This window comes from Eptatretus burgeri, chromosome 5, assembly GCF_056783735.1.
Source record: "Eptatretus burgeri isolate ZD-2024b chromosome 5, Ebu_testis_v1, whole genome shotgun sequence".
NCBI lineage: Eukaryota > Metazoa > Chordata > Myxini > Myxiniformes > Myxinidae > Eptatretus > Eptatretus burgeri.
This window is the reverse complement of record NC_140965.1, coordinates 29,428,965-29,452,589: the sequence shown is the minus strand read 5'-3', so window position 1 is coordinate 29,452,589 and position 23,625 is coordinate 29,428,965. Positions and strand designations below refer to the sequence as shown.

The window sequence follows — 23,625 nt, the reverse complement described above, 5'->3', positions numbered from 1 at the left end:
GAATTTCTAGACTCTTGGATGGTGAGAATTGTCTTGCCTGGTCTGTCTGGTTTCTCCTCTGCTGCTCATCACCCTTCAAAGTATGGCTATCATCAAAATCATACTGATCACCAATGATGTTGACACAGTTGCACATTTCAGGTTTCAACTGCAGGATACACCTGCTTGCGAAGATACAGCTGGGGAAGTTCACCAAATGTTTTCGCACCCATTTTTTGGTATTTATTTACAAATGCCATTGTGTCTACCAGATAAACTGTGTATAGGTCACTCTGTGGTAATGATGGCAGCTGTAAAACAACATCCTGCTCAGCTTCAGCAATTAGCACTGCCACGAAATCAGACTCGTTGCCTTTGCGCATTACAACCCCCTGTGCTAAGCATGGATCAACCTCAAACAGGGATGATGGATAGTCTGTCCACTCATGGGAAAATGCAATCTGTCTTGTGACTGGGTCGGCATCTCGATAGAAACACAGCACACGTGTCGTTGCAGTCTCATCTTGATAGATCCTGATTAAACTCTGTTTCCTTGATGGTTTTGATTTCTTCTGTGAGGAGAAAGTTACCAGCTTCAGTGGTTCAATCTTAATAGAGACCACCTCTTCTGCTTTCATAATGGCTTCCATGCCCTTAGCTTGAGCATGGACCAAGTCTTTTGAAGCAGCCTTCTCACTAGTTGCTCTATTGAGCAGAACCACTTGGTTGTTACACTGGAATGGGTTTATCATCTGCTGGCATATCACTTTCTTGATCTCCTCAACATGCATATGTTCTTCTGTTGCCTGCTTCTGTGTTTCTCCATGATGAGTAGATTCCTGTTGGCCTAGATTAGCCATAGACTTTATGTTCTCTGATACAGCTGTGAGAAATGGTGCTGTTTTCACATATTTATCTCGAGCAGCTGGTGCCTGAGATATGCGTTTGAACAGAGATGTCTTCCCTTCATTGTTGTATGTCTGCTCCAGGGCCATGTCACTCCAAACACCATTGAATTTTCCTTTGGAAGAGTGAACTGTGAAGTACCCAACCTGGATCCAGCAAACCTTAACCGAACTGTGTTCAATAGAGTAAGAGGATTTTGGGGGTAGGGGTAACTTTGGTTGACAAAAATGTTAATTTTCTCTTTAAAAATTGATAGAACTCAATCAAATTTGCTGTTTTAATTAGCCATGGATACCATGTTCATATCACATTAAGAGAAATTAGTATTCTAATGCAGCATCTGCCTATGATAAGAAAAGTTCTAAAGGCCATCTTCAAAAAACGTTATTTTTAAGGCATTTTTCACAAAATTATGTACTTTTACGAGGTTTACTTTCACAAAGGCACTGATTTTACAATGCACTGATTGAATCTTACATTTAGTTCACATTTATTTTTCATGAATGTGATTTTTTAATTTTTTTAGAAATTTTATTGACAATTGCTGTTTTATCAAATTTTTCAAATCTTCCTCAAACAAAAACGGCCGCCAAATTTTTCGCAAGAGCTTATGAATTGCCAACATTGGTTTTCATGAACTGCAAACATATATCTAAACATCCTGGGGGTGTAAAATTTTATAGCAGAGGCTGTAAGGTCCAACCCTAAAACAGCCTCGTACACAGGTTGGCTCCCGGACTAAGAGTATGGTCCCAATGGATGGATGGAATTAGTAACATTGTCATTGGTGGAGCAAGTGTAAATCTTGCGTGTTAGAGTAACAAAAGCTCGATGTTGCTGATCGACTCATTTAAAGACGAATATATATATATATATATATATATATATATATATATATATATATATATATATATATATATATATATATATATATATATATATATATATTGTTGCAGTTCTGCGAAACTGTCACTCCCCAAGGCAATGGCACACAAAATATAGCGGTCCCAAGACAGTTATTTCATTAGTATTCGTTTTAGATAGCCCTTTCCTCATATGTAGTGGGTTTATGTGACAAGATGCATTACGAGGGATTTTAGGTAAGTCTTTATTCCCATTCGTTATTCTTTATGCTTTACTTATTTTGCTTCACACACATTATCCCTCCTGTCCTTCACGCATGTATGCATGCCACAGACCATAGCAACAGTTGCGTGCCATTTCTCATTCAAACCTCGCGCAATTGTCCAATGGATGCTCACCTCAGACCTTCTCCAGACCCAGACAACAATGCTGCAACATTTCCACAACCACTACAGCACCTTTATAAAAATCCCTACATCAATCCAAGTTTGCTTACCTTCCCATTAACCCCCACACCCACCACGATGACCACAACCGCCTCCATCACAAACTCACCATGACGACACCTTAACCACCATTCCATAACTCACCACTACATAACCGCTATGAACACTGCAACCACAGTCACCATCAAGGATGCCCACCACTGGCTTTGGAGATGACGCGGAACACTCCAGATGCTTGTGCTTGAGACGTTTTGGTGTGTAGTTTGAAGCACAAGTGTGTGCTAGAACCCGTTCGACATCACTTGGATAGCCCAAGCGCTCCACTCAGTAATGGCCCCCATTTGATACCAAATGCAGGATCATAGATGGAGAGCGCTACCAGATACCCTTGCCCCATGTTAACTGCGGAGCTCCTCCATGTGGCAAAGCGCGGAGCGAATGAGACCATTTCTGGTGCTGAGTCCTCACGTGGGTAGGGCCAAAATCAGGGGAACCGTCCGTGCACCATTGGGGATGCTTGGAAATGCCTACTGCCTGTCCTAATACACCTAATATATGTATATATATATATATATATATATATATATATATATATATATATATGTATATATTTATGTACATATATATATATGTGTGTATATATGCATATATAATTGTATATATATATATATATATATATATATATATATATATATATATATATATATATATATATATATATATATATATATATATATATACATATATATATATATATATGTATATATATATATATATATATACATATATATATATACGTATATATATATATATGTATATATATATATATATATATATATATATATATATATATATATATATATATATATATATATATATATATATATATATATATATATATATATATATATATATATATATATATATATATATATATATATATATCATACACAGTGGCCTGAAAAAGTATTCACCCCCTACCAATAATTCTACTTTTAGATGAATTAGTATTATGTAGAAACAATTTTTGCCAATGAACTTTTTTATTCATAACTAATGAGATCAAACTAAACACTGCTCTAGAATCTAGATGAAGGAGGTTACATGTCAGGAATATCTGCAAAAAAAAGTTTGGTTTTGGGTAGTTCTCTACTAGCTAATTTTCACAGTGAGATGGTGAAATCTTTACCAATTCTTCACGTGAAAATTGGTCGTTTCGCTTGGAAAGGCAAATGGATGAAAAATAACACAAAGGAAGTGGTAAAAGATCGAGAGGATGTTTGATTTGTCGACATTGAAAAAGAAACAGGTCCTTTGTGTTTGTTATCTGATGTTGCAAGGCACCGCCATGCTCCATGGTTGGAATGGTATTCGACGGGTGATGAGCTGTGCTCAGTTTCCACCAGATTTAGCGCTTTGCGTTCAGGCCAAATAATTCAATTTTCGTCTCAGCAGACCACAGAATCTTTTGCCTCATTCTCTCAGAGTCTGTCACATGCCTTTTTGCCAACTCCAGGCATGCAGCAGTCATGTGCCTTTTTCTCAGGATTGGCCTCCGTCTGGCCACTTTCCCATAAACCTAAAATTGGGAAGTGCTGCAGAGATTGTTGTCCTTCCTGCAGGTTCTCCCATCTCAGCCAAGGAACTCTATAGTTCTGTCAGAGCGGTCATTGGGTTCTTGGTCACCTCCCTGGCCTTGGTCAGGTCAGGGAAGTGACAAAACCCAATGACCACTATAGCCTGCAATATTCCAGTTGCTCGGTTTGGTCAGATGGCTATCTCGAGGAAGAGTCTGAGTAGTTACATATTCTTTCCATTTTCTAATGATGGAGCTCACTGTGCTCTTGGGGACTTTCAACACGAGAAAATGTTTTATACCCTGGTCACTATTTACACTGCCTAAAGAAAGTCTAAACACCCTCTCAAAATTTTCACCTTTTCTTGCTTTATAGCCTGCAATAAAATTGCATGAAATCAGGATTTTTCCACCTTTACTTACACATCGTAACCCACAACTTCCACGTGAAAAACAAATTCGACAAATTTCAGAAAATTAATCAATTATACAAAACTAGAATATCTTGGTTGGATAAGTGTCCACCCCCCTGAGTTCATACTTTGTTGAAGCACCTTTGACAGCAATTACAGCTGTGAGTCTTTTGGGATTGGTCTCTACCAACTTTGCACACCTTGATTGGGCAATAGTTTCCCATTCTTCTGCACAAAACTGTTCAAACTCATTCATTTTGTGTGGGGAGCATTGATGGACAGTGGTCTTCAAGTCATGCCAACGATTTTCGATTGGATTTAGATCAGGGCTCTGACTGGGCCACTCAAGGACATTTATATTTTTGTTCCTTAGCCACTCAAGTGTAGCTTCGGCTGTGCGCTTTTGGTCGTTGTCATGCTGAAAGGTGAACTTCAGTCCCGATTTTAACTTCGTTGCAGAGGGCAGCAGGTTTTATTTTCGGATTTTTCTGTATTTTGCTCCATCCATTTTCCTTTCTATCCTGACAAGTGCTCCAACCCCTGCTGATGAGAAACATCCCCATAACAGTATGCTGCCACCACCATGCTTCACAGTAGGGATGGTGTTCTTTGGGTGATGTGCTGTGTTTTGTTTGCGCCAAACTGAATGTTTTGCATTTCGGCCAAAACGATCCATCTTGGTTTTGTCAGACCACAAAACTTTTGCCACATGGCTTCAGAATCTCCAGAGTGATTTTTGGCAAACCTCAAATGGGACTCAAGGTGGGCTTTTTTGAGTATGCCACCCTACTGTACAGTCCAGACTTGTGCAGTGCCTGGGATATTGTTGTCACATGCACACATGACCAGTGTTTGCCAAAAAAGCATGTAGCTCTTTAAAATATGCTGTTGGCCTCTTGGTGGCCTCTCTGATCAGTCTCCTCTTTGTTTGGTTATCTGGTTTTGAGGGACGGTCTGATCAAGGCAGGGTCGAGCTTGGTGGTACCATACGCCTTAAACTTCTTTGTGATTGTCTTGACTGTGACAAAAGGGATATTCAAGGCCTTCAAAATATTTTATGCCCATCCCCTGATCTGTGCCTTTCCACAACTTTATCTTGGAGGTCTTTTGAAAGCTCCTTGAAGCTCATGGTTGAGTCTTTGATGTGAAATGCACTACCCAGCAGAGGAAACCTACAGGAACAGCTGATTTTATTCTGAAACAATTAGAATCACTGTAATTTTACTCTGTTGAAGGTCAATTAACTTGGTGTGTGATCTTGAAGATGATTCGATACACTTGAGCTCATTTACAATTGCTATTATAAAAGGGGGGGGGGGTGGATGCTCATCAAACAAAGATATTCTTGTTTTGTATTTTTAATTAATTTTTTGAAATTTGTAGAATTTGTTTTTCACTTGGATGTTGTGGAAAATTATATGTAAATAATGGTGGAAAAAGTCTGATTTAATGCAATTTAATTCCAGGCTATGAGGCAACAAAAGGTGAACGTATTTAAAGGGGGGGGGTTGTAGACTTTGTTGGCCCTCTGTTTCAGTGTATATGTATATATTTTTTCCCCATATGTGTATATATATATATCAGCCTGGTGTTGGCGCAGTGGTTAGGGCAGCAGCTTGGGATCCAAAAGGTCCTGAGTTCAAGCCCCGTTGGGCCAATGAATTAATACACCAGGGGGTTGACTCAGCCTGTCATCCTTCCGAGGTCGGCGAAATGAGTACCAGTATACTGAGCCGGTGTATACCCCGGTTAAAATAGGTGTACCATATCCCTGTGTCGTAAGAGGCGACCAGGGTTGCGTCAGGAAGGGAATCCGGCATAAAACATGTGCCAAATCACTATGCGGATCATGCGGATGATTCGCTGTGGCGACCCCGAAAGGGAGCAGCCGAAAGAAGAAGAAGATATATATATATATATATATATATATATATATATATATATATATATATATATATATATATATATATATATATATATATATGTATATATATGTATATATATATATATATATATATGTATATATATATATATATATGTATATATATATATATATATATATATATATATATATATATATATGTATATATATATATATATATATATATATATATATATATATATATATATATATATATATATATATATATATATATATATATATATATATATATATATATATATATATATATATATATATATATATATATATATATATATATATATATATATATATATATATATATATATATATATATATATATATATATATATATATATATATATATATATATATATATATATATATATATATATATATATATATATATATATATATATATATATATATATATATATATATATATATATATATATATATATACATATATATATATATATATATATATATATATATATATATATATATATATATATATATATATATATATATATACACATATATATATATATACACATATATATATATATATATATATATATATATATATATATATATATACACATATATATATATATATATATATATATATATATACACATATATATATATATATATATATATACACATATATATATATATATATATATATATATATATATATATATATATATATATATATATATATATATATATATATATATATATATATATATATATATACACATATATACATATATATATATATATATATATATATATATATATATATATATATATATATATATATATATATATATATATATATATATATATATATATATATATATATATATATATATATATATATATATATACATATATATATATATATATATATATATATATATATATATATATATATATATATATATATATATATATACATATATATATATATATATATATATATATATATATATATATATATATATATATATATATATTATGACGAAACAATCTGAATGAAGTCTCGACACAAAGCTCTCATTGAAATTTCAATAACTAGCTGCTTTTACTTATCTGTAAACAAATCTTTCCGTACAAAGCCACAAAGCATACCTGCAATCCATATACTTATTTCAAGTCAACAAGTTGAACCGGTGTGTGATTAATTAATTATCAGTTCTGCTCAATAATGGTGACATTCCACAGTAAACTTTCCAATGGTTTAAGAACCAACATGGCAAATCTGCTCCTATTTATTCAAAGATAAAAGGGCAGTATTCTCACTTATACAACTGAGAATTGTTTTCCTCAAACAAAACATTTTTAATGGCCATTTATTTTCATTAAAAGCCTCTGGTTCCTTTCACCGGTATACTGCTCCGTGACATCATCGACCTCCCGAGAGATTGTGACATTTGCATAATGCATTTGTGAAGGCGTAAGGTATTCCTCTTTGAGTTTTTCTTAACTTACATCCTTGCGAGCATCGTCTTACAGCTTGCAAACTTAAATGTATACTTTTGTTGCAAGGCACCTTTACAAAATAATAGACCATTGTGTGCTAATGTCGTGACAAAGTTCTAAATTCCTGCCCGGACTACTGCATTCACGGTCATGACTCAGTAATAATGCAATATCCATCTGGCCGAGTTCATTTGTGCATTCTGGTTAAACATGCATTTACACATTAGGCTAGAATGAATGCATTCTGCAATTCTAAAATTCCAAATCCATTGGGACCATACTCTGTACAGAGCATTAGTGTTGCCAAAGCAGTCTCGTGAGCTATTGGGCACAATCCTGGACTGATTGCCACTCCGACGCAGGATACTCGAATGGCTGTAAGCTGGTACTTATTTTGCCAACCTCGGAAGGATGACAGGCTGAGCCAACCCCACATGGTGATTAATTCAACGGGAAGCAGGATTTGAACTCAGGCTGGGAACCCCTGGGATCCCTGGGATTTGAACCCCTGGGATCTAAAGCCCGCCACCCTTACCATTAAGCCAACACCAGGCATATTCTGCAATTATGAGTGAAAATCTTTTTCAATTAAATTTCAAAATAACTGCCATTTCAGGGTTTTGCAAATTTATAAGAGAGCATTTCTCTATATTGGGTAAAATATTAAAAGGTTAGTTTACTGACAATGGAAAATGAAGAACAGGAATGCATCTGGCTTTAAACGAACAGGGTTGGCAAGAGTAGTGAAATCAGGGTATGCAAGTCGATCAATATGATATAACAATATACTGCGAACATGAGGGACTTGTGCATGGAATAGACTTCGAATGACATTGGAAAGAAAATAAAGGGATAGAGGTGATTGGATGATATCTGACGAATGTCTGACTGTCGCTTGGAAGGGCAAATGGATGAGAAATTCCAGAAAAGAAGTGGTGAAAGATTGAGAGGCTGTTTGGCTTGTCTCCATTGAAAACGAAACAGGTCCCTTGTGTTTGTTATCTGATGGGAAATGGCATAAGAAAGGAAAGATTGAAGCAAAGTGGGCATCACTTGGCATCTTAATATTATTTTAGAAAAGAAAGTTGAACACAAAGTAGGTAGAATATTGGGAGGGGTAAAAACATATTTGGCAGGGAAAGCAAATAAAACTAATATCGGCTAGGCATCTCCATTGTATACTTCATGATGTAACATCCTACCTGGGAAGAGCCAGCAAGGCACTAGGTAATGATTTATTCGATACCATTAGCAATCACATGAGACAATTCAAAGGCACATGCTATCTCTGAACAGTCCTGTGAGTCTTGCTTATTTATGATGCCATACCGCATTATTGGGGGAGTTATGAGAAACAATTTACAGTCTATTGCTAAAATGTATTTTGATAGCTCACCAAAACTTGAAATTAATCTTCCCAACCAACATTTCATTCCCCCGTCCCCTCCTTCCCCACCCACACTGCAAAACAAGAAACTGCTTTATAAAGTGTATTATTGTGGCATTTTGGACAATACTGCACTCTCAGGTTTGATTCAGTACAAGGCGAAGGGCCCCTTACGTCTACCAGTATGACAGTGTACTTCACTGTGCTTGTGAGGAATTGGTTTGGGGACAATATTGAAAATCTGCAGCAGTCAGTGCTCAATCTTGCTGCCCTGAGGTGGGTTGGGGGGCGGGGGGGGTAGTCTTAGAATACTGCCTGAGGGTCAGAATCAGACTACAATATGCCATGTAACTGGCACTCACTCATATAGAGAAAAAAAAAACAATTTTGGATGCAAAGTATAAAGTTTCGGCTCATGAAAAAATGAAAAAGAAGAATGTAATTTTACATTGCATTGACGTTAACGCTGTATTGCCTTTCGTTAATTGATGTTAACATGAGCTTCGTTGTTGTAGAGAAAACTATCAAAAACCGCATAAACAGTTGTGAATTGAACACCTTGCACATTTCAATGTTGTCCAATAATTTTTGGTCATCATAGTGATGGGCACCAGTTGTTAGCAAGTTTAATAAACAGCTCAAGCCTTCAATCAATAGTCTACCCTCACTAAAAGTTTTTTTTTCAAAGCAGCATGGCCATTGTAGAAAAGTAATTAACTACGGTAATGAAATATCCTTGCAAAATGTGATGCCTCATGTAGACTTCTCAGGCGACATTTTAAATAAACTTGCATGAATTCTCCAGTCAAATAACAGGAAACAGTGCGAAAAAGTTTGAATGGTACACCCGTTATTGATGTTGCTTCAGGTACGGTTGCTGAGGCCATTCTTCCAAGATAATATACTAACCGGTTACAACTCCATTAGACATTTATGACGATTCATAAATGCCCTCATCCATATAGCTTACCTGGATTACCTTTCCATTAAATGTATTTTGCTGGCTGTGCATTGCCTTGCGAAGACATTGACTTCACAGGAATTGCGTGCAAGCATGCGGACAGCAAGCCTGGTGTTGGCTTCATGGTTAAGGTGGCTGGCTTGAGATCATGGGGTACTGAGTTTGAACCCTGTTTGCCACTGAATTAACACCAGGTGGGGTGTTGATTCGGTTTGTCATCCTTCTGAGGTTGGTGAAATGTTATTGGGGCATAGTATCAGTGGCATAGTTGTGCCCCAATAAAATGATAGCTACCTGGCAGCCAGGCTGCCATATGCAAGAGAAACAGGATGTGGACGCTGTTTGTGGAAATGAGATAATAAATTGGCAACTTATGAATACTTGTCTCCCTTCTCAAGAACAAAGTGGATCTTTTGAATAGCAATGAAACAAATAAACCATATTGCTTTTGGTGTAATGCAATTGTCATCATATTTCTGATGCTATTTTCAAGTTTAAAAAGATCAGATCTGAAGCAAAGTACCAAAGGCTCTATTCTGAGTCTAAACCGTTAGTAAAAATAATAAATGACCGTTTTTACAGCCATTTGGCTTTTTCTTGAGGCAATGTTTTATGGCCGGATGCCCTTCCTGACGCCAACCCTGATCGCCTCTTACGACACACAGGGATATGGTACACCTATTCTAACCGGGGCATACACTGGGACCAGTACACTGGTACTCATTTCGCCGACCTCGGAAGGATGACAGGCTGAGTCAACCCCCTGGTGTTAATTCAGCAGCCAACGGGGCTTTGAACTCAGGACCCTGGGATCCCAAGCCACCATCCTAACCACTAAGCCAACACCAGGCTTAGTCTAAATCGTTAGCATACCTAATAAAAATAATCCATTTTAAAGTAATACGGAAACGTAAAAAGAAACATAGAAGCAAGATGTATTGGAGTCCTGTGATAAACCAACAACAGATAAGATGCATCCAACTTTCGCAGGACTGAAAAAAAGATTGCACACCTGCACAGAGTAGGTACATGAGGTTTGAATACATTTTGCAAGTGTGGATTGTCAGAACTGTGTGAATCCTTTCAAAGCTGAGCTTCCTCATCCTCAGGAGAAATTTTGCATTCCATTCCCACCAGTTGTGTCATCTGGTACAAAAATTATTTCATTCGGGGCTCACCATGAGGGGAAGCACTGGGATCCCTCCCGAACGCCAGATCCTGAGGCTGCTGGTTACAAATAACTCCATGCACTGGTGGCCTGCCAAGCAGCCTTGAACGTCGATTGGCACTGCCAATCCTGGCAGGGTTACACTACCTTGCGTGATACCTTACCTTTGAACAGCAAAGTTAATTGCGGTATCATGCCCTCAGCACACACTCCTTTTACTGCTGAGCGGTACAGTGAGTGTGTGTTTGCTAACAAAGCAAATCAGGTGGGGTACAACTTCCTGTCTAACTATACATGTGCACTGTGTTGGGACAATAAAGTTAAAGACAACTGAGACAGATTGGAAATTAGAACAAACAATTATTTGTTACAAACACACAAGCAACCAATAATTTTAAAGCAAGTATCTAGAAGCAAAAAAGCAAAAGGCACATAAGAGCAGATTCAACTACAACACAAAGCCTGGTGTTGGCTTAGCGAATAGGGTGGTGGCTTGGCATCCTAGGGTCGTGAGTTCGAGCCCCATTGGCCACTGAATTAACGCCAGGCGGGGGGGGGGTGTCGACTCAGCCTGCCATCCTTCTGAGGTCGGCAAAATGAGCACCAGTATACTGGTAATAGGGGCACTGCATCAGCGGCATAGCTGCACCCCTAACCAATGATGCAACCAGCAGCAAAAAAGGCAGCACACGATGGGAACTATAACACGTATTCGTCTTATTCAATCTTACTCACACAAAAGACACATGGCCATCATTCAAATCAGAGGAGAAGAATATGACAAGAATAACTTGAAAATAAAAGAAACGTAAAGTCAGGACAAAAGAAAAGCAGTCTTTTGTTTTCTCTTTCACCTCACACAGCCCAAATGTACTAGAGAATGCAGAGGAAAATTGATGGGGAAGATGGGCAGTGGCGATGTGGCGCAATGGGACATGCATCCACGTCCCTGAGGTGCCCAAACCCAGTAGGCGAGTCCTCTCTGGCATCCCAGACATGCCAGCTAAATATGCGACTCATCCTCCTCTGCCTCAGCTTCTTCCTCCTCAGGCCCCCATCGATGAAGAGCTGCGTTCACCGTCCTTGTCCTTCGTGGCTGATAAGATCATACTGCGGGACGACACTCTTGGACGGAGTGTTCTTTTTCCCCCAGAAGCTCGACACCAACTGCTCAGAAAACCTTTCTATCTTCACCCTCACAGGCTTTTTTCCTCCCCTCATGAGCCTTCTCCACCCTTCAGCCTTCTGCGTCTCTCAGCCTTTTCCGTCTCTGAGCCTTTTGCTCATGAGCCCTTCCTTCTCTCACAAGCCTTCCCCATCTCTCAACCTTCTTCTCCTCTTTCTGCTTTTCTTTGTCTCGTGAGTTCTTTCCTTTTTCTCCTTCACCTTCTGTGTCACTGAGCCTTCTGCATCTCTTTTCCTTATTCTCATGAACTCTTTCCGAGCCGGCTCGTGCGAGCCTGTCCTTCATTGGTCCGCAGAAAAAAAGTTCCTGTGCATCATTTTCACGGATGTGAAATCAAAAATGAAAACAAACGCATCACATTGTTTGGTCATATCCATATTTATGGTGTTTCATCAACACATGTATACAAGACATGTCTCCAGAGGTTCAAAGAGGGTTGCGGTCAAAACTCAGTTCATAGCTCAGTATCTGGTGTGACCAACATTTGCATTTACATATACTTGGCAACGGCATTTCATTGAGGACACAAGATGATTTAAGGCTTGATGGATGTCATTCCAGATGTGTACCAAGGCCTACCGCAACTGGACCAACATCACCAGCTGATTTTGAAGACTGCACAATCCTCATTCCATTTCATCCCACACGTGTTCTGTGCGAGAAAGATAAGGTGAAACAGCTGTCCACAGAAGTGTGGGGATGTTCCATTGTGCGATAAAGTCGGTGACCACTCATGCGACGTGAGGGTGTGCGTTATCTCGTTGAAGTGTGATGTGATGTTCTTGAACCTGCAGGAACGGGAGGACATGAGGACGGAGAACTTCATCACGGTACGGAATACCTATCAAATTGCCATGAATAACCTTCAGCTGGGTTCTATGATGTACGGTGATGCCTTCCCATACCATGACACTTCTACCGCCGAACGACGAACGTTGCACAACACGTGCGTCAGCAGATCATTCCCCTTCCTGTCGATAAACATGACAACGGACATCACTAGTCTTAATATGGAACCTTGACTCATCGGTAAAGAGGATAGCAGCCCAATCTTGTCTTGTGAACCTCAGACGTCTACACCCAGTTAGGGTGCATGTCGATGACTTGGCAACAAAAATGGACATGCTGCTGGGTGCTGTGGTCGGATGCTATACTCGCATAGCCGATTCCTGACAGTTCTGGCACTGATTGGCCACAAGCAAGGGAGGCTGCAAGCTGTCAAACTTGCTGTCTGGAACCGATTCCTAAGATTCACCAACTGGATGTGGTTATCCTGCTGACATGACATCACACGTGACCGCCCAGAACGTGGACGGTCTCTGATGTTGTCAGTTTGTCGATAAGATGTCCAGACTGACTGCATGGTGGTCCGATGAACACCAAAGCACCAAGCCAGAACGTTTTGTAGCATTCCTATATCAAGCATGCCAATAGGACGTAAATGTTTGTTTTCGGAAAGGTGTGGCGTCACATTTACGACAGTTTAGCACTGTCAGGTGACTCGGTGCATGTGCATGGCAATTTGTGCGTGCAGTGCACAGTATGCACATGCAATTCCGAATATTCACTGGTAAACTGAGGAACATGTCAAGGCACAAGTTGGTTGACCATCATATTGCTTGGGTACATGTCAGTATCGTTTTGTTGTATTTTTTTTTATGGTACACAGGAACTTTTTTCCATTAGTATATAAAGTTCTGTCTCAGTCAGCCTCTTCTCAAAGCTTAGTTTGGGTGACTCCGGAATCAATCTTGGAGCCCCACACTGTGCCCTCCCCTTGGCAGCTATGTCCTTCATCAGATATGATGACCAAAATTTATTTTTTGGAATAAAATTTCTGTGGAATAAAATAAATAAATAAATTTTTGGAATAAAATTTCTGTGCAAAGTCAGTCCCGTTACTTTTTAGACGGACCTCATATGTATATACAGCTGATAGGAAATTACACACAATGTGTACATATAGACGACGGTTCACATAACTGGTCGGGATTCAACGCATACTCATGCACTGTAAAAATAAATAAATAAATAAATAAATCAATAAATTAATAAATGCGGACATTAAAGGATGAATTCCACGTAAAACTAGACAAGCGATGCAAAAAATAAATTTCGTTCTGACGACAGCAGAATTAGTTTTTCATTTCAATAAAATACCAAAAGAGAGAACGAATGCCCTCTTCGTTCGTTTTCAACTTTTATTGCATTTTTTGCAATGAACAATATGTTGAGCCTGTATTGGAAGATTGGATATTTTGGAAATTTTGTGATTCCATCACGACAGTTTACCGGCCGTGAAAATTGGATGAGACTACTTTCGAGCAGAAAGCGGGTGAAATTTATAAGTTCATCAGTTGAGCTTTTGCGATATGTATGGCGCAATAATTCGGCATATGAGCAGAGTTTTCGTAATAAAGATACCTTCCCGTAACCTATGTCCTTTGGTGTGTGATTCCGTCACGCAATTTCAATTAATGATTACTAATTAAGTGCTATTTGTCTTGGAATTTATTTTCCACTGATCATTCCTATTGGTCATGTTTGTCATTACAAAAGCATTATCATCGTGACATTTTGGGATATAACTTGAAAATCTGAATTCAGAAAAGTCTCGTACAAATTGTGATTCCGTCACGCTGGAATTCATGGAAAATGCTCAGAAAGCTCAAAAGTGTTCTGGCACAACAGAGCCTTTTGATGGATATGCACAATGTGATTTCAAAATTTAAGTGTACCAAATTAAGTTTATAGATTAATTATAAGGTTATAAAAATTTTTTTATAAACGTAACTTATAAGATTAAAAAGAAAAGATACATCTGAGGAGAACTCGCGAGAGAAAAGGAAGAAGAGGAGGGTTTCTCAGCTTGTGGCGGGAAGATTGTTCCGTGATAATTCTGACAATTGATCTAGTGTTTTCAAAATTTAAGTGTACAGAATTTAGTTTATAAATTATAACAATATAATATATAAGCTATATTGTATGTCTATAACTTTTAACATTAAAAAAAATAGATCTAAGGAGAACGCATGATCGAACAGGAAGAAGAGGAGGTTCAGGAGAATCTCGTCTGTAGTGAATGTTCTGAGAGACTACTTCCAGAGGAGTAGGATACATACAAGGCTGAGAGGCGCGTTAAAAATCGGAGTGGCGATTGGGAAAGCAGACGAGCACGCTCGAAGCTGACAAATTTTTTTTCGTCAGTACCAAACTATTTCTTCTGGTACTCATTGGAGAACCTTATAAAAATTAAAAAACATAGGGGTAATTCCCCTGGGTGCTTATCTGGTAGTGGCTGGATAATATAACCAGGGAACCACTGGTAGGCTTGGATGACCCACAAAATATATAACGGAGAAGAAAGTAAATACCTAGAGTTTTTTTTTAATGCCATGAAGAAAACTTTTCTGCATCACGGATGATGAAGGTTGTGGTCAAGTTTCATCAAAATTGTGTACGGTTTCTGAGAAGAGAGAAAATACATATGTTGGGGGGACTGGTTAGGTCAGGTATGGGAGCATGCATCAGAGCAGCGCGTCGCTGTGTCCATTTTCATCTGGTACTCCAAGGGCCTCTGTCTGGCCATTCCCCAGGCAGATGCCTGGCCCATCCCCATCTCCTTGAGATACCGATCAACCTGCTGCAACCACGAGGCACGTGGTCGGCCCGTTGGCCTCCTACACTCACAAGGCTCCCTTGCTGAGAGAATCTGGTGAGCAGGATCAGCATCAGGAAAACGAGCCACATGTCCATACAGCCGCAGCTGATGCTCACGGACTATGCAGGTATCAAATCTCATCTGAGTCTCTCTCAGCAACTGCTCGTTGGACACAAAGTCCGACCAGTGATAGCCAAGGGTTCCCCGAAGAGACCTGGTACCAAAGGAATTACGTCTCCGTCTCAGATCCTTGGTCAGAGTCCAAGTCTCACATCCAGAGAGCAAGACTGGAAGCACCAAGGACCTGAAGACTCGGACTTTCGTCCTCCCGCACAGGTACCGGGAGCACCACACCCCATTATCCAGTGGTTGGCGGACAACCCCCTCTTAAACCCCCTTCGACCCTGATTTTTCTAATGCCATGAACAAACTTTGGTACATCACGGGTGATGAAGGTTGTAGTGAAGTTTCATTGGAATTGTGTGTGTAGTTTCAGAAAAGTTGAAAGTATTTGTGGACATATGGACTGACGAACTGACAACACACCATCCCAAAAGCTCCCCGGAACTACGTTCCAGGTGAGGCTAAACATTTGAATCTCTCTCAGCAACCGCTCGATGGACACAAAGTCCAACCAGCGATAGCCAAGGATTCTCCGAAGAGACCTGGTACCGAAGGAATTAAACCCCCTGTCAATGTGTGAACCCCTGTCAATTCCCACTCCAGATTCTTCTCCTCTGTGACATGCTTTCAGACTGCCGTTTGCATCATGTCATCTCTATTTTCATTATTCTTACCTATCCCCAGAACCTTCCTTATACTGTATTTATTTATGTTAAACTGCATCTGCAAATCTTTTTCCCAATGTATGAAAGTATTTAGACTTTCCTCAAACTGATCACCACCCTTTATGCTATCTCCCTTACCTACAAGCTTTGTGTCACCTGCAAAATTAGAAAGCCGACTTAACCCCACAATCCAAATCATTAATGCAAATTATCCTTTCAATATTTCACGGAATGGTGTTTGTGGGTTTGTGATGTTGTGGGTTTGTTTGGTGCACAGTTCTGATCCAATTACATCCAGACTTGCTACATCGCAGCATCAGCATGACCCCAATTAATGTATGGGGGTGTTTTTATCTTTGCCGATGCTCATTTTTCAGTGCAGTGAGGTGTTTTGAATTTTAAGCAGAAGGTATGTTTTTGCTTCATGCACGTAACCTGGGTTATTTATTTTTCCTATACACTGCACAAATAAAGGTATGCATCAGAAGAACATGTTGCATGCTTGGAACAAGATCACCTATAGGGCAGGGACTCGGCCCCACTCTGCTCGTAAATAATAACAGTCACAGTACTGATCCTTAAGTTGCACCACTTCTTACATCCTCTCCAATTGACATCCTTACACTCAGAGCCACTCTTTGCCTCCTATCACTAAGGTAGTTTCCAATCCAATTAGTTGCTCCACCTCGACCAGCCACTCACCAAACCCTCACCTAAGCTAACAGCTTCCTTTGTGATATCTCATAAATTGCCTTCTTAAAGTTCTGTTCTGTTCTTGCATTTGGCTGCCAGATAGCTATCATTTCTTGGAGCATGGCTGTGCTGCTCGACCAATACACTGGTACTCATTTCACCAACCTCAGAAGGATGACAGGTTTAGTAGACCCCATCTGGTGTTAATTCAGCAGCCAACGGGGCCCCAACTCAGGACCCGAGGATCTCAAATCAGCCACCCTAACCACGAAGCGAACACCAAGCTTCCTTCTGTAAGTCAAGATGTACTACATCCACCTCACTTCCTTAATCCACCCAAGCACAAATGACTTCGTAGAACTCCAATAATTTGTTAAACATGACCTTCTTTCGTAAATCCATGCTGACTACTACTACTTTTAATCAGTTTGAAATTATTCAAATGTTTCCATTTCCGTTCCTCAATTCATGTCTCCAACATCCTTCCCTCAACTGAAGTCAAGCTAACAGGTCTATAGTTCTCCAATTCTTCTCTGGATCCTTATTTAAATAATGGTGTTACATTTGCTACCCTGTAATCCTCCGGTACCTGTCCTGACTCCAAAGAGCTCTTGAAGATATCCGCTGACATCACGCTTATCTGCTCTCCCACCTCCCTCAACACTCATGGATTTATATTGTACGTTACTACTCTTGAACCAAACACTTAAAATGCTAGATACATGTGAGAACAATAAAAACACAAATGAAAGGGGAATACCAAAACAGAACATTGAGGGAAGTAACCACAAAATACTACAACACGAGGAAGGGAGTTTTCGAGTAGAGGGAAAAATATTCCCCAATAACGTGACACATTCTCATTGAGAAACTTCCTCCGTAACTCCACCCGCTGGGAGGAGTGAACAGAAAACTTAGAGCCTTTACAGAAGATCCTCGGATGGACAGCCGAGGACTCGCTTTCACTGTTGGGTGCTTTGAAAAAAAAAAAATCAACTTGCTGAGGATTATTTACAAGCAGTACTTGTCGTCCTAATCGTAGTAGTATCGGCACCAATAATGCAGAGAATTACTCCTACTAGTGGGGAGCCTAATTCAGCATTGTGCAAGTATTGGACAGTGAGAGGCTGACTTCATTGAGTGTGAAAGCAAATTTGTTCACTCAAAATGGCTCTCTAGTGTAAAGCTGTGAACAAGCCGATACTTCTTGGTGGTTTTTAATAACACGCTGGGCTGACTAGATAGCTCAGAATTAGTTTAGTCTTTTAAATGTGTCTTGTCTTTGGCCAGCTTTGGTTTGATTACTGGTGATGAATAGGATTCAGCTCCAAACCTCTTATTTGGCCAAAACAAGAAATAACTAGATGGCAGCACTCGCTAGATCTTAGCTGTTGATATATGCAATATACTGGTATGTTGTCCCATCTTAGTGCATATATTTGTCTGTAGGTTATTGTTGTGCAGAAATGCCTCCGGATGTCCCGATATGATAAAGAACCAACATGGCGAGCGAGGATGGAAGTGCCCCTTGTTATTTCCATTTGTACAGGGCCGAACATAATCACGAGTAGCGGCATCCTGAGAAACTCTCTCATGCTATCTGATGAGATATTTTATTAGTTCTCATCAGAAATAATCAAAGTTTAAATAAAAAAAAAATTTTTGGAAGGGTAATTGTCGGTGCAGTTCTGCTCATTAGAAAGATGATTGTTTCATCAGAGTAGCCTTGTCTGCCTCCTTGTGCACTTGTATGTGGGATTTAATTTCAACGCACGTAAAGAGATCATTATATTTGTATTTCTAAATTGCTTATCCATTTCTCATGAACCAAAAGCTGAGAATTCTCTGTTGGTCCACAAAATTGCCAAACTTCATTGCATTTCTCCGGTTTTTTGAAGTCTTGTGAAGTCTGTTTTTGGGGATGTTTGACGGCAGGCCAAGCTGAGACGGTGGTGGTTTACGACCGTGGCCTGCAAGATGGTGTACAAAGGGTGATTTTTGGGAATGGTCTCTTTTTCTGGCTGCAACGACTCCTGTTTGTGGACATCCTAGCGGCTGTTTCAAGAGGTCGTCTCTCTCTCAAGCCTGACCGTTACCTTTTGGTAGATATTGATGACATTTTTGTTGGAAAGGATGGGACACGGATGAGTCCTGCTGATGTTGAGGTAAGGAGTATATTGTAAATGAAAGCATGCAATAAATAGGTTTTATTTGAATGTTGTGCACCCCATGATGTATTTCCATACCAATACCTGGTAACATTACTGTTCCTCATTGCTTATACTTCTGAACATCATTGAATGTACTAACTTTGAGATGTTTGTGTGAATTATACATTTTATTACCCAAAGCATTTGGACAGTTCACCCAATTTTTCCCACCTGCATGTGTTTATTTTTCCCACACATCAATGCAGCACATGCTTTATAAAGGTGTGCTATTGTGACATTTTGAACAATACATAGTTTAGCTCCGGCATGAAACGAGATCTCTGTTTGTTACAAAAACATTGTCCTGCTGGCTTTGATACAATATTGTGTTAAGGGTCCTTGTATCTCAAAAAATTACGATATACCTTGACATACTCTTTTGCTTGTCAGGAATTAGTTCAAGGTCAACAATATTAAGCGTATGCAGTCGGCTGGCCCCTGAAATGTGTAATATTACATCTGTTATGTGCCAACTGTGTGGACAGTGACACCCTATGAGAAATGAATTAATACCACTGCACATATTTCCTAACTTACCCAGTATGTTTTTGATAATATCATGTGTTGTTCAACTGTGAAGTTGTATTCAGAAGAAAGGAAGTATCTCATGGCACAAAAGATATGATAACTAAATTGGCTTTACTAAAACGTTGGCTCATGTGTTCTGCGGGTTTGTAGGGGTATTGTATAATTTATGTTGCTTTTTGTGCTACCAAGCACACACCCATGACATGATAATACAGATATCAAAGAGGAATTTGTAGTTGTTAGAATCCAAAGTCATTAAAATTGCGAGATGTGCAGAGTTGAACATGCAAAAGCGTAACCAACTCAAGACCTTTGTTTGTCTGGACGTGTATTCACACACAAGGGTTAGTCTGGAGTAAATGCATGGTGTGGAGAGCTGAGGTGTGCGTGAATGCATGTTAGGATGTCACCTTCAGAGGATTGATTCATCCGGGACCATGGATTCGTTGTATCGTGTAAGTCTGTGTTAACATGTCGCAAGCATTTGGTTCAGTCCTATATGTGGGCATGACTCGCGTTCTAAAGGTGTGACTTGCTATCTAAAGACACTCTCGATAGAAATTATTGTGGAAGCTAATCAAGTGATCTTGCTATCACATCTTCTTGTGATGCCAACTTGTTTGCCTCCTTTCGCCTGGCCCATATGAAATATTTTTATGTGCATGCCAAATCTATATGACCTGCATCAAAATGATTGGAAATTGGTACGGACTGCGGCTGGCACAAGAGCCTAGACTCTTGAGGTATGTGCACTTGCTTCTGAGCTGGATTCAAATTTTGTCCCAGCTAATTTATCCTGATGTTTTGTAGGCAGAACATTTCATCAATGTGTTTGTTGTTCCTCAGATGAATGATAAAATGGGCGACCAATTTGCTAACATTAGGTGTTAAGGATCCTATACTGTCCTTTGCAAATAGTATGTGAGCTGCATCTGGAACCCAAAACAAATTCAAAATTCCTATCAAGCCAATGCCTGTAAAGCAATGGGGTGGAGTCAGGTTACCTGAACATTGACCCATGTATAATGTGTGATATTTTCTAATTTTACAAAGGGCATAACTCTGAAAAATTGACGAAATGCCCTGAAACTCAAACGTGTTCTGTAACTTATCATTATTAAGCCATGTGCCAAGTTTCAGTCGAATATGTCAACGGGTATGGGGAAAAAAGTCATAAAAACGATAGGTGGGATGGACGGATGGATGGATGCACACACAGCAGGAGAGCAAACATATAGTCCCTTCCAGTGAAACTGAAAGGGGACTAATAAGTCAGGACACAGTTTCTTGAAGAAATAACTTTTAATGACAGGAATCGAAATGCAAGTACTTTTATGGAGCAAGAACAATCAAGTGACATATATGGACAACAATTAATCACAGCATGTACACTTTCCCAAATTATCCCCTTTGTGACATACCCGCCCTCAGAACCTTATTAACAACAGCGCTCTACATTGTGACAGGACATCACACTTGTTGATCCTGGCTCCCACGTTTTGAATGAAACCGGAACCGTTCCCGATCCGCTCTGCTACTGCTTCTCATACAGCCACGGCTCTGACGTTTCCCCGTGAGCAGTGACATCACTCGCAGCACATATTTAATGCATCTCTTTGTGGGACGCTCAGATTAAGTACTTGAGGTGGAAGTTCCAGTGACACAGCTAGCGGATGTGGGCATGTGAAGGTGAAGGTGCACAAGGACAGTAGGTGAAAATAAGGAAGATAGCAAAAAATATGGTAGATAGTGAAAGGACATAGACAGAGGATGCAGGAAAGAATGAATAACGAAGAACAAATTTTGAAGCAAATATAGCGAGTGGCAAGGCATGAATAGATAAATGAGAATACCAATGCTATATTCGTCCCTCAGCCACTGGACCGGTTTCATCACTTGTTGGCAAGTCATCAGCGACAGCGCAGACAGAAAGGCGTACCATCGAGTCTCCCAAACATGAACTACATGAAATGCCAATAGCAGCGAACATATAAATAACAAGAACCAATCACATCTCTCACCCATAATTGGAAGGAGTGTATATATATATATATATATATATATATATATATATATATATATATATATATATATATATATATATATATATATATATATATATATATATATATATATATATATATATATATATACACTCCCACATCTCTCACCTGTGAAAGGAGGGAAGAGCCAATGAGCTCTCACCAAATCAACTAAAACCAGGTGGCTCGGATTATTTAAATAAATTAACACCTCCCATGCTCCTCTAGATTATATAAATAATTGACACCTCCCACACTCCTCTTTATAACTGCGGATGAACTCTGGGAAGGGTTTGAAACAGCAAAGCGATTACCTTGTGTAGGCCTTCTTGGGTTTTTTATGCAGCTTTGGCGAGAGCCGTGTGGGACGTGTCAATTATTTATATAATCCTAGCCACCTGGGTTTAGTTGTTTAGGTGAGAGCTGATTGGCTATTCCCTCCACTCACAGGTGAGAGATGTGGTTGGGTCTTTCATATATATACATACATACATGTATACAATCATGGCCAAAGATATTGGCACCCTTGCACTTTTTACAAAGAGCTCACAGTTTTCTCTAAAAATAAACTTAAATTGACAAAAGTATTTTGTTTCCACAATTCTTTATCCTACTGTTAATATTACAGAACCTTTGTTTTTGATTCAGAACTTCATGTATCCTTTTAAATCAGAAAACAAAAAAGAAATGGCATTGAAAAAATTATTGACACCCGAGACTTAATATTTGGTATCACAGCCTTTGGACAAAATAATTGCAGTCAAGCACTTCCTGTCGCCATGAATGAGCTTCCTCCACCTCTCTTCTAGCAGTTTGGCCCACTCTTCTTATGTGAACTGCTCCAGTTCTCCCAGATTTGAAGGGTGCCTTCTCCCAGCTGCTGTTTTCAGATCTCCCCACAGGTGTTCAATGGGATTTAGATCTGGACTCATTGCGAGACAGTTCAGAACAATCCAGCATTTTATCTTGAACCATTCCTGGGTTATTTTTGAAGTGTGTTTGGAATCATTGTCTTGCTGCAAAGACCCATGACCTTGGACGGAGACTCGGCTTTCTGACACTGGATTGAACGTTGTGCTCCAAAATACCTTCGTAATCTTTTGATTTCATGATGCCATGTACACATTCAAGGCACCCAGTGTCACAGGCAGCACAGCAACCCCAAAACCTCACTGAACCTCCTCCATGTTTGACTGTTGGGAAGGTGTTCTTTTCTTTGAAAGCTTCATTTTGTTTTCTGTTAACCGAGAGATGATGTGCTTTTCGAAAAAGGTCTAAATATAATTTGGTCTCATCTGTCCACTGGACATTCTCCCAGAAGGATTTGGCTTGTTCAGGTATGTTTTGGCAAACTCCATTCGGGCTTTCTTATGTCTCTCTCTCTCAGCAGTGGGGTCCTCCTGGT

General features: G+C 39.2%; 1 protein-coding gene across 9 annotated transcripts in view; it reads left to right on the top strand.

Moving 5' to 3' along the window:
• The window catches only part of LOC147026140 (bifunctional heparan sulfate N-deacetylase/N-sulfotransferase 2-like), a 555,697-nt gene that overhangs the window by 181,447 nt on the left and 350,625 nt on the right, over positions 1 to 23,625 (top strand). For all 9 annotated transcript variants that reach the window (XM_085881257.1, XM_085881255.1, XM_085881258.1 and 6 more), the window contains one exon: positions 19,376 to 19,605. In XM_085881257.1, the coding sequence (XP_085737383.1) occupies positions 19,376 to 19,605 (230 nt within the window). The remainder of the gene's footprint in view (positions 1 to 19,375; positions 19,606 to 23,625) is intronic.